At 32.8% G+C, this 19,394-nt stretch overlaps 1 protein-coding gene across 1 annotated transcript in view; it reads left to right on the forward strand.

Annotated features, from left to right (window-relative positions):
- LOC123524047 (uncharacterized) overlaps positions 1-18,988 on the forward strand; it is a 59,920-nt gene extending 40,932 nt beyond the window's left edge. Inside the window, exons 9-12 of the mRNA XM_053539278.1 lie at positions 1,142-1,178; positions 1,729-1,815; positions 4,280-4,384; positions 16,016-18,988. Of these exons, the coding sequence (XP_053395253.1) occupies positions 1,142-1,178; positions 1,729-1,815; positions 4,280-4,384; positions 16,016-16,272 (486 nt within the window). The 3' untranslated portion in view covers positions 16,273-18,988. The remainder of the gene's footprint in view (positions 1-1,141; positions 1,179-1,728; positions 1,816-4,279; positions 4,385-16,015) is intronic.
- Positions 18,989-19,394: the final 406 nt, after the last annotated feature.

Genomic DNA, 19,394 nt, shown 5'->3' on the forward strand with positions numbered 1-19,394 from the left:
TAGTGTTGTGTCGCGCATAGTTCCAAAAGTATTTGATGTAGAGTCACAAAACTTTACAGGAATGTTGGTCAGCATGTGTAGTCGTGCACCTGGGGTTTCGCGTCCGGATACATTCAGTCTTGTAGGAGTTATTGCCCCTGACTTAGTTAAAAATTGGTCATTTTAATGTTGTGTTGCGCGTAGCTCCAAAAGTATTTGACCTAGAGTCACCGAAATTTACAGGAATGTTGGTCAGCATGTGCAGTTGTGCACCTGGGGTTTTGCGTCTGGATTCATTCAGTATTGTTGGAGTTATGGCCCCTGACCTAGGAAAAAATTTTCATTTTAATGTTTTGTCATGCGTAGTTCCGAAAATATTTTACCTACAGTCATTATTTCACTACACAAGACCAGACTTCTTGTCCAGACTTACACGAAAAAAAAAGTTTGTGAAACATGTATGTTAAAATGTACTTGACCTAGAATCATAAAACATGGGAGGATTGTTTTATAGCCTATGAAGTGTCCTCTTTAGGATTTTACTCAGCTAGGCCAGAGTTATGGCCAACTAAGTGAAAAATACACATAAGGTTCTTAAAAGTTTGTGTTGCAAACATCTTAAAAATTGTTTAACCTGAGTCGGGTCGGGGGGGGGGGGGGGGGGGGGGGGGGGGGGGGGGGGGGGGGGGGGGCATCCGTGTCCTATGGACACACATCTAGTTTGTTACTATACTGTATACATAAGTCTATATACATACAGTCCACATAATTAGGCAGTCTTGTGTGCGTCAAATTGCAATATACTGTGTCAGTGCATGCGGGGGGTACATTCATCACCTTTAGTGATTGCGCTAGTTGCCCTGGGTTCAAAAATATGTGTGAAATGTATATAATATAAGCTAACATAGAAGAAACCTAACTCTGTACTAATACAAACACACTTGAAGCCTTGTAAACAGGAGAGCGCTTTAGGGTCAATGACCCTCTTGTTAAATAATATCACAGAAGTATTTCTTAAGTTATCCTGTACTCAAATTATTAAAGTTGACTTGATTTTTGAGCAAAAACATTGCAGCCAGGTGGTGTGGATGGGAAAGAAGCTGGTTTGTCCTTGATAACTGTTTGGAAAATATTCAAAGTTTTCTCATATTTATTTTTATAGGTGAAAGACAGCGGATCTTGTAAACTCAGATCTAAAGGTAATACAGATTCAGTAATTTAGGTACCACTTATTCAATATCAGGCATATGTCTTCTTCACTAGACCAATTTTCCAGTTTACAACAACTGTTAGCTTGCCTTGAGTTTGTCTCGACTGGCACCATTTAAGTACCCCTTCTATGGTCCAGTTAAAATACATTTCTTATTCAAAATACATTTCCTTATTGGAAAACAATGCTGTGTAGTGTCATTGGAAGACGTCTAAACAGAGTTCATTTTTCTTTTTAAAAAAAAAAATCTGAAAAAAAAAAGATATTTTAAGTGTCATGTTTTGTGTGGTCAGCATGGTACAAAGATTAATTCAACTTACTGCACATGTTTGAAGAAAACTTATCTGATTTTATGTTATCTAAAGTACATGTAATATACTTTCCTTATGATACATTTAAATGTTACAGAAAAAAAAAAATGGTAAAATTATGTTGTAAAGCTCAAGATTAAAAATCACTGTGTAAGTGGGGATGTGATCCCATATGTTTTAGGAGTTGTTTTAGAAGCAGATGTTTCAATATTTCTAAATATGTTTTAGAAACAGATGCCATTGTTCAGAGAATTGAAGAAATGGGATATGGCAGAGAAAAAATATTACTTGCAGTTGAAGAATGCCAAAGGAGAGGTATTTGAGATTTATTGGCTTTGTAAGTTTAATCCTATATGTGTTGTTATATGGAAGGGATTGCGGTATCGAAAAATGTGGTTCCTATGGCAGATGATTAAACAGGACAGAAAAAGGATTTTGCAATACTTGTAATAGTATATGAGTTTTTTGATGCAGTATCTATGCAGTGTGAACATAATGGTTGTATGTCGAATTTCAGGGGGCATTGACTCTACAAAAAAAGCATAACAAGATAGAACCAAAAAGTAGTTGGGGGCCTCCATGGCTGTGTGGTTAAGGTCGCTGACTTCAAATCACTTGCCCCTCACCAATGTGGGTTTGAGCCTTACTCAGGGTGTTGAATTCCTCGTTAGCAAGATATCCAGCTGGCTTACAAAAGGTCAGTGGTTCTACCAAAGTGCCTGCTCATGATGAAATAATGCACGGAAGGGCACCTGTAAATTTCTCCCCCAAGCATATTCAAAATAGGGATGTTTTGCTTCTTATAGGTGGCCATTAGAGGAAAAAAAAGAAGTACCTTTAGACAACTTCTTATGAAGTTACATGAACTGTTCCGTGGATCTTCATCAAACATAGTCTGTAGCATTAAAATTGTAATGTCCTCTTTTGCTGTTATTCAAATGTGGGCCTTTGGCCCCTTCCAGCGGGTGCTAGAGCTAAAAATAGAACAATCTTTAAACCACTTCTTGATGGATCTTGTTACTAGTCATGATTCAGCATGTCATACATGTATATATATAAAAGGTCAAACATTCAAGGTCAGGTGAGTAACTTATGGTCACTATGGCCCGCTTGTATATTGTAATATGATAGAAAAAAGTTATTAGTGTTCAACAAAGCTATTCTGCATAACAAACAAACTTCTACATAATTACAATACACCATTGAAAACCTAGATATAGTGGTCACTTTCATTCTGTCCCTTTCATGACCTCTATATTAAAACAGGTTAGACTGTACTATAACATCAATTTTGGAAATACCGTATTTTGTTGCGTATAGGTCACACTTTTTCTACCCAATTTGCTGCCTGAAAAAGTTCCTGTGACCTATACGACAGAACATTGCCAGCAGAATTTTTTCGGGTCAATTTTCTGACTGTAGCTCTCGTAAAATTATGTGCATCTGTGACAAACGAACAAAACGGATAAAAAAATATCAATATTGGCAGCTTTTCAACCAATGGCAGTTATTTTCAATAAAATATATCGTAAATAACCCTTACAGACTATTAAAATTAAGAATTACTTTAATTCAATGATGTTTTTGCAGTTTGAATTACGTTTGTTTCTACTTTCGTTTTACTGAACACCATTGACAGGTACATGTACTCCGGGTTGAATAAAATCCAGACAGATCAGTCCTCAATTCCAAACATTGTTTATACTAATTCTTAGCGTAATAAAAAACTTGAAAGATAATTTTTTTTTACTTTTAAATAAAAGAAAAAAAAACTCCAAAAAGATATTTTGTTAATCTCTTTACTCGGAATCAAAAGAACGCGGTTAATTACATGACGCGGAAAGGTGTTATAATTGCTGTGCAAACAATTCACACTTTAACTTGCATAATTGCAGGATGTAAACTGCTGCCAATTAGTGTCAAAAAGCCACTTTTCTTTGATTTGAGATGCAGTCTGTTACCGATACTACCGTTGGTACGAAACAGTTGGGATCGAAAATAACACTGTGCGATTTCCACCAATCAGATTCTGATAATGATTCAGTCTGCGGCATCAGTATGGCCGCAGCCATAACTTTTTTGCCGGTAAATATTGCTGGGGAAAAAATCCGAAATTTAACTGCGACTAATACGCTAGAACTTTAATTTTCCGGCCATTTCCAGGGCAAAAATTAGATGCGTACTATACATTACCGCGACCTATACGCACCAAAATACGGTAGTTAAAAAGTTGTTCAAACTAAGATTTTAACAGGTCCTATATAGAAAATAGATGTTGAAAGAGTAAAAGTAAGCTGCTTGAAAAATCCTTGAAAAGTACTTGTTTAATATAATCTGTATATACCTTGTAATTGCTATCAATATTTGTGTTGCTCTGCAGTATGCATTTTCTGTCCCTTCATAATGCTTAAAATATAAATTATTTCCATGTGGATTAAAACAGTCTTTCACAAAATTAAAAAAAAAGTATAGTTACTATACATTATATCAGCTCCTTAAAGAGGAGATTGAAATAACATAAGTAATCAGTTTATAGTTCAGTAAGGTAAACCACATTCTTTAAGTACACTTTTAACATCAATTTGTTTATTGTGCAAATACTGTTTATAAGGATTCAATGTGTTCACTAAAATAAGAAATCCTGAATATAGCAAACATATTTTGCTGGTCTCAATGGAGATTACTTTACATCATAAAACATCAAAGAGTACTTGACAGAAAATAATTTGAATCTTGTGTAAAAGAATTATATGATATCTTTTTTCATATACTATTTCAGTGCAAGCTGGCAGGATTCAAAAGGGAGCAGATACGATGAATGCTGTTCTAGATATCCTTTCAGAGGAGTCAGATCTGGCAGTTGGACATCAGAGCCAATCTACAGGTAATAAAATTGCCTATGTATACTGCATTTATTTCAAGGAAGTCTCTGAAAATAGTGTTTGGTGTCATGACCCTAATTCACAGTTTTTTCTGCTCACAAAATTATTTTGGGGTGAGGGATGCATTTAGTTACTGCTTTGTCTATAGTGTATTTGCTTAGAGCCAAATTTTGGGTCACGTGCGATTGGAAAAAAGATTAATGGCGACATATACCAATCTGTTCCGTAATGTCTGAAGTTCATTCTAAGCCATGTTGCCAGTGTGAATTCTGCGACTGGACCGAGTTATGACGTCATCAAAATGGCGGCCATTTTTTAAAAACTAAATATATATTAATCTTCAAATAATTGATAGAGTTGTTTGTTTTTGTTGCTGAAAGTGAAGTTTGTTGTAATGTACATCGTACATATGCATAATTATTTAGCATTATGTTATTTTAAATAAAAGAAACGTCAATTATACAATATTAAAGATATATTATGCTCAAATTTCATATTTGAATATATGAACAATTATCGCAGATCATTTATGGAATCATAAAATAACCATGTTTGTGAGTATGAAAGGTAGTGTGTTAGGTTTAAATACTACGTACTAATTAATGTAATGAAATGAACATGTTATGGTACTAAATCTCTGGAAGTTTGTTTGAAACAAATGGTTGTTACTTTACAGACATTTAATTGTGATTGCAATTATATTATATATTATATATTAAGCCAAGGTATAGATGTTTAATGACGATTTTCTAGATTTAGATCAATGAAATATTTATGTAAAAGGTGAGCATACTACATCTTTAAAGGGACGTGAAATAAAGGAAAGGCTTTGATGAAGTAATTTCTATGCTGCATCATAATTAAATGTAAATAAAAAGTAGAAACCTGTTGATAATTATCTAATAGTAATAGTCTTACATAACTGAAATAGTAGATTAGACAAGCTTATAACCAAAAGCACAACTGCCTAGAAGGGACTTGTACTCACGACCCTTCAAAATTGAAAATTAATTTACTGTAATATAATTTTAGATTTATCTTTTTGAATGAGTGAGCTCTTGTTATTTTTACTGATCTATTGTCCTGCTATTTAACACAGCTGGATATAACTATAGAATAAAAAACAGTAACTATATCTTAATTTTTTCATATCTATAAGTTAATATCTACTTTTTGCTGCTGTTGTTGTGACATTCATATATCGCTTTTGACCCTTTCAAATTGATGTGTCGTCAATGAACCCTTTATCCATGAAATATCACTCTTCCGTAAAATATACACAGCCTTCAGTGAAAACTGACATGATGTCTGTGGAGCTTTTCACAGTCATTTCAGAAATGTTTAAGCTGCTATATGAAACACATCATTAAATTTGCTTCTAACAAACTTTTTTACAATGTTTTAACATCTGTTTGTTTATATCTTTCCCGTATTGTTTTAAATATTATTGTTTTATACCTGTAAATAGGTATCAAAATGTCTGATCACAACACCACTAAGCTTACGTTTGCAACAGTCTTTTACTACCATTTGAGAATGCATTTATTAATGATGATCGTGATTTCTCTGACATAGACTGCCTTTGCATTTTGGTAAACAGATTGTGATACAGCCGCGTCAGTAGGGATATAGTGGACCGTGCTAATATCAGATAGGCAACGATTATTGTTGCTAAAGCAATTGAGTTAAATGTGACTAAAAATAAACTAGCGCCCCTAGTACTAACTAGAAGTGTTAAAATGATTCTTTTGGGAAACAAGAGTACCGAAATGAGGAGAAATATACGCCTGAAGATATGACATGTGACCCCTAAGTGTGACCTTGACCTTGAAGCTAGCCATCCGAAACATGTGCTCTGCATTTTGTCTCGATATGGTGAAAATCTGTGCCAAGTGTCTTTAAAATCCTTCAAGCAGTTCAAGAGTTACAGAGCGGACACGAAACAAGAGTCATTTGACATTTGATCCCTCAATGTGACCGTGACCTTGAAGCGTATCATTCAAAATATACGCTCTGCCCGTCTGCTCGATGTGGTGAACATTTGTGTAAGTTTCTTCAAAATCCTTCAAGGGGTTCAAGAGTTACAGAGCGGACATGAAATTGCTTACGGACGGACAGAGGGACAGACGGACACCGGCGTCATAAAATAATACACCTTCAGGCATATAAAAAGCTTTTTTGTTTTCTGTTAAGACAGGAAATCGCAAATATTAGTTGTTGAAACAGGTCATTGCTCTGTGGGTAAAAAAGTAAAAACGGCAATCAAAAGGTCTTACAATATTTTAAATACATCCAAATTCAGCAATAAACACGAAATATCCAAAGCTATTGTCGGTGAAACGAATACATAGCAATTCAGTTTTTGGACGGAAAGGTTTACATATGAGAGCTTTCCTTTACAGCCAAATTCTTATGGTAATAATGATATTCATCCCTCAGGCTGGTACAGGACCAGTAACAGTTACTGCTTATTACTAAGATCTTATTGGGAAGTCCATACCTAATATATTGCATGTTATCTGTGTTGGTTGAATCTGGGCCCTTCCTCGGAAAGCAAGAATGACAATTTGAACATGTCAAGGACAGTCATGTTTCCAACTCGTCACAGAATCTTATGTGCTCGACCCTTACATGTACGCACAAACCCACAAACCTACTGCAACTATTCGTGGTTATAACTAATAATATCTACAGGTTGCAGCCTGTGTATTATACATTAAACTACTAAAATACTTCTTACACGGGTTATATATTTATGTAGACTACTCTTACATGTAGCCCATTAGGATCTGATAGCTAATAATAATCATATATACGGCAACTGTTCTCTAATTAGGTTGCATAAACAAAACATATTCCAAGAAACTTTGTGAATAGTCGCCATATGTTCTTTGCCGTTGACAATAGTAATTTCAAGAAAGACACTTCTGATAGCAAGAATTTTGTCATAGAACTGTTATGAAAATTCTTCAAAAATGTCAAATTTTGTGCCAGCCCTTGACAATTGATAACATTATCACAGAACTTTCAAGAGTTCTCAGAATGCCAGACGATGACAAATGTTTCATCACACAGTCTAGATACCCATCATGAAAAGTTTCCTTCTCACAAACTGGGCTAGAATGATTGGCATATTCTAAAATGAAGGTAACAATCCAAACTATTGACTATCGAAAGTTTATTGTTTAAAACTCCATTATTGTTCAATAAAGTTTTGGGATCCATTGGAAACTATTTGTCCTAACGTTTGAAAGGTTCAATCAAACTAAAACATATCTATCGGGAGAGAAACGTTAAAAGAAAGGTAGGAATTCTAATTATTGCACTTGATTAAGTGCGAATGTTTAAAGTCAATGTGGAGTTCAACGCAATACGAATGGTGGACCAGCAAACTGGTACGGTGTTTATGTGTAGCAGAGACATAAAACACACATAAACAGCTACAGCACTATTGGAATATGATGATATTCTTATATTCTTTGGTATATCATATACCAGACAAATATATTCAACAAGAAAATAATCTGTTGAAATAAAGTGGGTGGGGTAATATATATTTTTATTATTTGACATTAGTTAATTGTTTATATACTTCAATATTGTTATTACATTGACAACAAATATTCCAGGATGGAAAACCAAGATAATAATATGAAGTTTTGCTGTGTAACATAAATAAATAATGAATTACGCAAAGTTATATTTTCAAATTTGGCCGCCATTTTGATGACGTCATAGATCGGTCCAGTCGCAGAATTCTGACTGGCGACATGTCTTTTTATGACATTCAGACATGGTTTAACAGTTTGGTATATGTCGCCATTAATCTTTATTCCGATCGCACGGGATCCCCGTTCTGAATACACTACTACTCATTCTGAAATCTTGTTCCTTCGTCTGAATTACTCCTTCGGTTTTCAAAAGATCTGGACCAATTTTACAGAACTGTATTATAATCAAATGAACTTGCACATATGCATGTATGATGCCATATCCAGGAGTTCTGGTCCTTTAAAAGTTCACAGAATGCAGTACATTGTGCAATAAGAATGAACTTATGCATATTTTCAGGACATACAACATACATTATATCAGAGGCAAGTAAGCAAACCATGCACCACCCACCCCCATACAAATTTTCAAGCTACCAAATTGGTAAATTGGGCCCAGCTACTTAATCATAATTAGAAATGTTAATATGAAAAAGCTCTTTGAACTACATGTGATTTTACTGTTTCCATCGCAACCTTTCATTTTAAGAAATTGCAACCATATAGATGAAATTTTCATCAAACTATCTTTGTCAGTTTTAGTGACAGAAGAATAGAAGTGTGCTGCCCTGTTAGCGGTTTTTAGCTCACCTGTCACATAGTGACAAGGTGAGCTTTTGTGATCACCCTTTGTCCGTCGTCTGTCGTCAGTCCGTGTGTCCGTCCGTGCGTCAACAATTTCTTGTCTGCACGATAGTGGTTTCATTTATGATTTTGTTTTAACCAAACTTGCACACAACTTGTACACCATAAGATCTCGGTTCCTTTCTTGAACTGGCCAGATCCCATTATGGGTTCCAGAGTTATGGCCCCTGAAAGGGCCAAACTTAGCTATTTTGACCTTGTCTGCATAATAGCAGCTTCATTTATGATTTGATTTTTACCAAACTTGCATACAACTTGTATCACCATAAGGTCTTGGCATTACGTAACGGATCTTCATCGTGACCTATATGATAGGTACGATATATTTAAAGCTATGGTATAAATAAATTATCTATAGTTATATAAATGGACGGTATATAAAAAAAATACGTAGAAAATATAAGTACATTTGTATCACAAAATATAAGAACATATATTGCACTAATATATGAAAATGGCGCAAATAGATAAAGAGTTTGCTTTACACTTGTTAACAGTACTGACTTTCACGATTACATCGTGCTTTGCTATACATAATCTTGTCAATTATGTGGATCTATGTTTTGAAAGAGTACTGCTATCTTTATTAACTGAATGGTCAGATATTAAACTTGACAACTGCTTGAAGTTTAAATCACGTGTTTTATATACTGTGGTTCTATTCTTTGCTAAATACTGTTATCGGTCAATGTGTTTATATAAGCAGGACAATAGAAAATTATGCTATATACTTTGCACGGAAATTTTAAGACTTCGTGTGGATATAAGACATGTACTTATCATATGAAATTTATATGTTATAACACACGCAAGTTACTTTATTAAAATTTAGTATGTATTTTATAAATTTAAACGGTATGCAAAGAAGTTGATATGTGTTTGTATAATTTTTTTGCACATGTGTTTTTCTTTATATTATAGTGCGCGCATGTTACTTCTTAAAAAATACAGATGTATCTTTTTTTTATTTTTTTATTTAGATGGTTATATAGTTATTTTAACTATTTTGTTAAAACTCTGTGTCACAATTTTTTAAAATCAATTACACAAACATTATGAATAAAAGTACTGACACATTACACATGATATCTCTAAACTGCCAAGGTCTTAGGGATAAAAATAAACGCAGACGTCTTATACAATGGTTAAATCATCAAAAGTGCAAAGTTGTTTTTTTGCAAGAAACACACTTCACAGTAGATTTAACTAATAGTTTAAAGAATGAATTTGAAGACTGGGAATTTTATAATTCATATGGAGAAAGTAATGCTAGAGGTTGTTCAATTCTGTTTCATAGACAGCTTAATTATAATATACTAGACAGTTGCACAGACACAAATGGACGATACGTTTTAGTTAATGATACGCATTGTAATATATTTTGTTTTTTAAACATATACGCTCCCAATGACAAAAAGTCACGTACTCTTTTCTATACTAACTTAGCTGATGAGTTATTTGTAAAAGCGCAAGGCATTAAAATAATTGGCGGAGATTTTAATGATATATTGCAGGCAAATGATAGAATAACAAATGCTTCGAATTCAAACAAGTTTACAATTAATTCAGGTTTACTTAAACTGCTAAAAAGTCATAATCTAATAGATATTTGGAGAAAATTACATGAAAATATAAATCAATATACGTGGCGAAGAAAGAATGGTACAGAAAAAAGTCGTATAGACTTTTGGTTAGTTGAAAATAACCTTTTTCCACTTATATTCTCATGTGATATTAGACCAGCAGTTATACAAAGTACTGATCATTTAGCAATATCTATTAAGTTAAAATCACCATTTAAACGAGGTCCTGGTTATTGGAAAATGAATAATTCATATTTGAATGATAAAGAATATTGTGAAATTATTTCAGAGATTATCGAAAAATGTGAATGTTTAGAGGTCGACAGTATTCTAAAATGGGAAATATGTAATATGAAATAAAAGAAGCATCTATAAAGTATTCGATACAAATGTCACGTAAAAGGCATAATAGATTACATCACCTTCAAAAACAACTCACCCAACTCTATTCTGAAAATAATGAAACTTTAAATAGTAAATAGCTGAAATGAACATGAAATATCTCTAATATATGATTTCCAAACACATGGAGCCCAAGTTAGATCAAGGGTACAGTTTTTAGAAGAAGGGGAAAAAAATTCCAGATATTTTCTAAATCTTGAGAGATCCCGTCAAAATAGGAAATTAATTTCATCTCTAAAGATTAATGGAAAACACGTTACAGACATAAATTCGATATTACATGAACAGGTAAATTTTTATGAAAAGTTATACGAAACACAATCTAAGACATACGACGAATCAAATTATTTAAATAATATTACACTAGAAAGCAAATTAACACCGTACGAAGCAATTTATGTGAAGGACCTATAACCATTCAAGAATGTACTGACGCTATAAATAATATGAAACTTAATAAAAGTCCAGGGCTGGATGGACTCACAGTCGAATTTTACCAAGCGTTTTGGAACAAAATTGATAAACTGTTATTAAATTCCTTTACACAGAGTATGAATGCAAATAGGTTATCAAGGAGTCAAAAACAGTGCATTTTTTCACTTTTATATAAGAAAGGTGACCCAGAAAATCTAGAAAACTGGCGCCCTATTTCTTTATTAAATATCGATTATAAAATACTTGCAAGAGTTTTGGCAATGCGTCTACAGAAAGTATTGCCAAAAATTGTTAACCTAGATCAACAAGGTTTTATAAAAAATCGTTTTATTGGTTACAATATTCGCCAAATTCAAGATATTATTGATTATGTGGAGTTTTTAAATGAAGAGGGCATTGTTTTATTTCTCGACTTCAAGAAGGCTTTTGATACAATAGAATGGAATTTTATGTTTGATGTTTTGCGTAAATTTGGCTTTAAGAATACTTTTGTTACATGGGTTAAAATACTTTACAATGATATTTATTCTTCCGTAATTAACAATGGCTGGAAGTCTCGCTTCTTCTCAGTTACACGTGGTATTAGACAAGGATGTCCATTATCTGCTCTATTGTTTATTTTAATTGCTGAAATTCTGGCGACTAAAATTAGATCATCAGTTTGTTTATCTGGCATTAAAATCGAAACAGGCACACAGATTAAAAGACTTTTAATCAGCCAGTTAGCTGACGATACAACATTATTTTTACACAATACAGATGAAATACCAATTGCACTGAAAATTCTGGATACCTTTGGAAAACATTCTGGCCTTAAGCTAAATCGGTTAAAAACAGAATTAATTCTTATCGGAAAATGCAAAAATGATAACAAAACTGAAATCTATGGAATAACAATTAAGAAATATGTAAAAGCACTGGGTGTCTATTTTAGTACAAATAAGACTGAATGTGAAAAAACTTTATTGGGATAATAAATTAGAAGACTGTCAGCTTATGATAAACAAATGGAATAGTAGAAACTTAACATTTTATGGAAAGACAACTGTAATAAAATCGTTGTTTTTGCCAAAACTAACATATCTAATTCAATCGTTACCGACACCAAAATACGTCATTTCAAAATTAACACAATGATATTTCAGTTCATTTGGTCAATAAAAAAGAAAAAATCAGAAGATCTGTCTTAATTGGGCCTAAAGTTAATGGGGGTTTAGATATACCTGATATTGCATCCTATAACAAATCTCTGAAAATGAAATGGATCCAAGCATTGAAACAAAACAACAACGCTAACTGGAAAGTTATCCTTAATGTAATTCTTAACCAATTTGGTAAAAATTTACTGATTTTATATATGAATATTGACTCTATAAATCCCTTCCAAAAACTAGATTACCATTGTTTCCATTTTATTACGAACTGTTAGAGAATTACATAGAATTTAATAATACTCTCAATTCTCAAAAGCCAAAGACATATTATGATATTAGAAAAGAAATCATATGGGGAAATAAATACATCAAATATGCAGGAAAACCACTATATTTTGAAAGCTGGATTAATTCCAATATTGTATTTATTAATGATATTGTAAAAGATGGGAAAATTGACGAAAATGTTATTTTAAATAAATTGCAAAATAAAGTGAACTGGGCAGCTGAAACTTTCAAAATAAAGAAAGCAATACCTAGAACATGGAAAACAATTATAAATACTAATGAATCAATAAAGACAAGATCAGAACAAATTTATCGTGCATAAACTCTAAAATAGATGCAATGACTAATAAAACTATACGTGCAATTTTCCTGGAGAATAAAATAGAGAAACCCTACCAACATAATTACTGGGAGCAGTATTTTAAAACAAAAATATACTGGCAAAGTGTTTACTATATAATAAACAATGTAATCGCCGATAATAGGGTCAAACAACTACGAATGAAAATAATTCATAGAATAGTACCAACAAATGAAAATCTTTATATCTGGAAAATTCTCGACAATCCTTACTGTAACTGTTGTAACAACATAGAAACTGCAGAGCATTTTTTTCTTGACTGCCAGTATGTAAAACCTCTATGGGAAAATATTCAAAACACTTTCCAAAGGCTACACATCAATCACTCATTTAAATGTATGAAATATCTTGTTATTGGTTATAAACCGACATATCATAAATACGCAGCTATTAATATCATACTCAGTCAGTTAACCTATAGTATCTACAAGTCGTACTTTTTAAGTAACAGGCGTTCAAATTTTATTAATGTGACTAAAATATTTTATGATGACCTCCTTGTATTAGAACAATATTACAAAAACAAAATGTCACGTAATTATCTGTTGTCCAAATATTTGCATCTTTTTAAAGATATTGTTTGAGTATCCACAAAATATAAATACATCAAACAGACCTATTTTTTTCGCTTTCAACAATAGGTATGTTATATGATGTCTTTTATATAAAGTTATTTTTAATTTTATGAATAATCGTCGCATAAAGACAACTTCAAAATTATTTTGAGGCTGTCCAGATATTGTGCGCAATTTAAAGATACAAACTACATACCGGTTTTGATAATGTTATGTTTATTTTTTTTTCTTTAAATAGTTTGACAAGTATGAGAATATCTTAGAAATTCAAATGTATTATGAAACAATAACGATTGTTAATGATATATATTAGCATACTTTTTTATTTGTAACTATTATTATTGTACATTATGATGTTTTTAAAGAAAATAAACGGACTGCTTCAGTAGTTCCAAAAAGAAAAAAAAAAAAAGATCTTGGTTCCTTTCTTGAACTGGCCAGATTCCATTACGGGTTCAAGAGTTATGGCCCCTGAAAGGGCCAGAATTAGCTGTTTTGACCTTGTCTGCACAATAGCAGCTTCATTTTTTATTTGAATTTAATCAAACTTGCACAAAACTTGTGTCACCATAAGATCTCGGTTCCTTTCTTGAACCAGCCAGATCCCATAATGGGTTCCAGTGTTGTGGCCCCTGAAAGGGCCAAAATTAGCTATTTTGACCTTGTCTGCACAATAGTAGCTTCATTTATGATTTGAATTTAATCTAACTTGCACAAAACTTGTGTCAACATAAGATCTTGGTTCCTTTCTTGAACCGGCCAGATTCCATAATGAGTTCCAGAGATATGGCCCCTGAAAGGGCCAAAATTAGTTATTTTGACCTTGTCTGCACAATAGCAGCTTCATTTATGATTTGATTTTAACCAAACTTGCACACAACTTGTATCACCATAAGATCTTGATTCCTTTATTATGTTATCGCCTCGGTGTCTGTCTGTCTGATTGTCTGTTGGTTAGCAATTTCCTTTCCGCTCTGTAACTCTTGAACCCCTTGAAGGATTTCAAAGAAACCTGACACAAATGTTCACCTAATCGAAACGACGTGCAGAGCGCATGTTTCGGATGGCTCACTTCAAGGTCAAGGTCACACTTAGGGGTCAAAAGTCATATGACTTTGTTTTGTGTGTATATTGCTCTGCATTTGCGTTGCATTGCAGTGCTCTTGTTTTTAATTGGCAGATCCTTCTTTTGTTCACTTACAATAATTTTTTTTAATTACTTCCCTTTTACGTTACTGTAAATAGCTTATTTTTAGTAACTTTTTTATTATTGGCCATAGAGAAAAACTGAGACCACTTTTCTGTGGTACAACATGGATGGTACCTCCAATTTTTAGGTGTATTTTGACATATCTGTACCTTGTAAGAATTTTTGTTTTCTTTTTGGTTAAATTTCTTCCCTTTGTTGTTCCTGTCCTTTGGACTTAGATATTTTTTCTGAGGACTTTCTTGTCCTTAAGTGCAGTGATAACAGGTGAGCGATATAGGGCCATTATGGCCCACTTGTTGTCAGTTTGTTAGCAGTTTTGTTTCCACCCAATAACTTAAGGTAGTTCTGCATTTGGATTGAAACTTTTTCTACAATGTAGAATTTGATTAAACTCTGATTTTTTGAAACTTCAGAATATACTAAGAAAATTCAGCAAATAAAAAAGATAGGGTCGTGTGCTGACTGATTTGAAAAATTTGGACCTCATGCAATTTTTTATAATGGGAGACTATGGGAAAATCATAACTTTCATAACATTTTCGCGAAAATAGATATTCCTACAATGTAGATTTTAACGAAGCTTCTCACATTTGTAAATAAACATATGGCCTATAATGTAATGAAATAAAATGTATGGGTCTGTGTGCTTATTTTTTTAGATATTTGACCATGATTAAAGTAAACCACACATTTCACGCTGATCTTAAGATATAATTTTGAATTATTTAATGTGTCAGATGTTTTAATATCATATTTTAACTTTAGAAAGATAGTATCAGTGTCATTGTAATAAATTAAATCACAGGTTGCAATTAATTCATAAAATGATTTTCATTTCTGTACACCGAAGCCAGGCTTTATTCTACGTTTTCTGTTTAATTAACGTTACGCCATCATTTCCGGTTTATCAAACCTGCAGAACTACCTTAAAAAGCTTTGAGCAGAGGATTATTTCTGTTGAATTGAAGTCAGTGGATTAAATGCCAAGGTTGCAATGACATGTTTTCATCCAATATCTTGAAAAAGATTTGACATTTGACCTACAGCCCTCAAACTTTACAAGCATCATGCCATTAGGCAGAAGCATTAAGGTAAGCATTTTATAACGATCTTCATTCTGTGATTTTGTTTCTGTACAGTATATTCTAAAAGTAATATATTAGTAGTTCATTAGTTGTTGGGTAATGTTTAGTTTCTTTTATTTTTTCAGACCAGAGAGCAAACAGAATGGTTGCGACAGACCAGAGAGTGAACAGAATGGATGTGACAGACCAGAGAGCGAACAGAATGGATGCGAGATATTGCTGTGCATGTAAGCGTCAGAAAGCTACCGTTTCCCAACAGAAATGTGGCCACATTGTATGCTGGGAATGTGCTCCACGTCCAGGTGATCAAATACCTCGTTGCAGGTACTGCCTACAGGAAGTTATAGAATGCAACCCTATCGATACTGCTTTCTTTCACTAGAGGTCGGTTTTAGTATTTGTTACTGAATGCAGGCAAGTTTTGCAGAATTGCTCATTTACAGAAAAAAGAACTCTTTGAAAAATAAAGAATTTTTTTTTAAAAAGGTACATATGTTAACAGATTGAATTTAAAACAGTGTATTTAATTTAGTGGTCATATTTATCAGTACAAAATAGTGTTGTTTGAATAGATCATTAACTGGACAGTTGTTTTGTTATATACATAAAATATAAGGTTGTAAACAAAGTATAGCTGTTTTAAGGATTAAGACTCATTTATCACTTAGCTTAGCTTTAAATATGCTTATACAAGGTATAGTTCAAACTGATTTATGGATAGTATGTGGTAAAACTGATGTAACATCACTTCTAGATAAAACTGCTGAGTTAATGTAACTACAGTTTAACCTGTACTTGTACCATCATCAGTTTTTGGTAGCTTTTCTTCTTTACTTTTTTTTTATTGTTGTTAGTGAATGTAAATTACATTTAGCATAGGCTATGTTTTTTTCTGGAAGTAGTTATTGTTTTCTTCAGGTAAAATGTACTAGAGAGTACTTCTGTATTAAAAACCAACTAACTGCTGAAATTTAGATATAATTTATGCTCAGTAGTAAAGGAGGCATTAGGGAGAGACAAAACTCCTCCATGACAGTAAAAGTTTCGCGTAACATGATAACTTTATAAGGTATTCTCTTATAAAATCAGGGTGAATGTGTAATATCAATTAAGATCTTTGGAAATGTATGTGTATTTTGTGAATGGAAGTCTTAGAAATATACTCATTTGTTAATAAGAAATTCAGAGAATTTTAAGTGGTGACAAAACTATCTTATTATACAGTACTCAAAACCAGTAAAAAAAAGTTTGAATAGAAAACTACATTTTTAAATTCAAAATAAACTACTAAGTTTCTTTCATGAATAATGTTTTTATTTTCATCAAATGGGAAGAAAAGAGTGGTTGTTGTGTGTGTTTCTTTAGAGTTTTAAATTTTGTGTACTTATGTTAAATGGAATTGTTTATTAAAATTCAATTAATTTCCAGTCATCACTAAACAAACTAGTGATTAAAAGATGCTGAAGAGTTGTGCATTATTTCTATTTTTGTTGTAAAGTTAAAAAAAAAAATGCAAAACCTATGCACATAATATGGCATATTAATTATCACAAAAAAAGTAGAGTGGGCAGACCAATGCTCGGCGCATACCAACGCTCGGCGTATATCACGTTTCTCTGGGAATTTCTTAATATATGTTTAAAATATCAGCTCTTATGAGTCCCTTTTCGTTTGTTTACATCACGCGTAATTTTATCCAAGTGCGGTTCATTTCCGGTATGGTCACGTGGTCACAGTAGAGCAGACGATGCAAGGCTAAAAGCTGTTCAGTTTTGTGTTCTACTCTCATTAAAACAGATTTTCTGGTAAAACAGGTATTAAAAAAGTAGCTTGCAGGCCGAATTATGGAGAAAAAAGGATTTTTCTTTTTAATTCTTGTATTTCTTTATACTTAAATAAACTATAAACCCTTATCATGGCATTTTATACGGACCCATTGTACTGCACTTTTCTGTGGCTTATGCTGTCGAAGTAATTGATATACTATGTGGACTAATGACACTTTTGAAAAGATTTCCAAAAATAATGGAAATAAATCATCAAATATCATAATTTATTGATTTCTTGAAGTTAGACTCACAGAATTGTGATAAAGTATCTTCAAATGAATTCCTTAAGATGATTGTTGTATAAAATGTGTTTATTCAACTTATAGATGCAGAATAGAGAGAGGGGTAATTTACGTACATGTTTATGTACTTAAAAAATCAGTTAATCAATACAACCTACGTCTTGTGTTAGATATGTCTTATACTTCACTTTAATACATAAATAGTTCAAAATTACAACCTGCAGATTAATATGCCGTACGCCGAGCGTTGGTATACTTCCGCATGAACCGCACAAGTTTTACTGGTACTATTTTTAGCTCCCGCCTATTACGTCATGGTGTGACTAGAAAGATGTAAACAATATGGTTGAATACTCAAAGATTGTTCTACAAACTGACGATAAAAAAGTACGGTAAGATAATGTGAAATCAGTTTTTAGATTTAAAATATGTAGTTTTTACGCCGAGCATTGGTCTGCCCACTCTACAAAAGAAATAAGATTTATTTACTTTCTAAAAAATTGAGACATATCTTACGAAAAACATATGTATCATCTATGAATCAAGTTATTAAATACCATTTATATGAAATAATATCTGAAATAGTTATAGTGGTTTTCTATATGCTTTTTTTTCCTTTTCTTTTCATTGTATATACACATGTTTGCATATTTGTAATCAAAGTAATCAGCTTTAATTGAGCATGCAGAAAGTTGCATGTTTACTCACCAGTAATTTACTTTCTGTCCACCAGGAATCAAACTTTGTCAGCTGGTATCTAAAAACATAGCCACATTGTTGGCATAAAATTTCTCCTTTTCTTGCAGGTGGGTGGGGGGGGAGGGGGGGTCAAAATGTCTGCTTTACAGAAACTTGAATTTTGCAGATGTTCAAATTTAAGTGATGAAAAAATGAGTTTAACTTGTTCATTGGGATTAATTTTCCAGGTTTGAGGCAACTATGAAATCCAAGAAAATTAGTCTTCTTTGAACACTTCTGGTTTTGCCATAGTCTTCAATTTCTGTTTACTTTTATGCTTTTTGTGTTGTGAATACTGTCAGAATTTGATGACTTAAACTATTTGGGGAAAATAAGGTCAATATTAAAAGAAAAGAATACCATTGGGTTTTATTAGCTCACCTGTCACATAGTGACAAGGTGAGCTTTTGTTATCACCCTTCGTCCGTCGTCTGTGCGTCCATGCATCCGTCCGTGCGTGCGTCCGTCAACAATTTCTTGTCTGCACGATAGAGGTTTCATTTATGATTTTATTTTAACCAAACTTGCACACAACTTGTATCACCATAAGATCTTGGTTCCTTTCTTGAACTGGCCAGATTCCATTATGGGTTCCAGAGTTATGGCCCCTGAAAGGGCCAGAATTAGCTATTTTGACCTTGTCTGCACAATAGCAGCTTCATTTATGATTTTATTTTAACCAAACTTGCACACAA

The sequence above is a fragment of the Mercenaria mercenaria genome, chromosome 3 (assembly GCF_021730395.1).
Source record: "Mercenaria mercenaria strain notata chromosome 3, MADL_Memer_1, whole genome shotgun sequence".
NCBI lineage: Eukaryota > Metazoa > Mollusca > Bivalvia > Venerida > Veneridae > Mercenaria > Mercenaria mercenaria.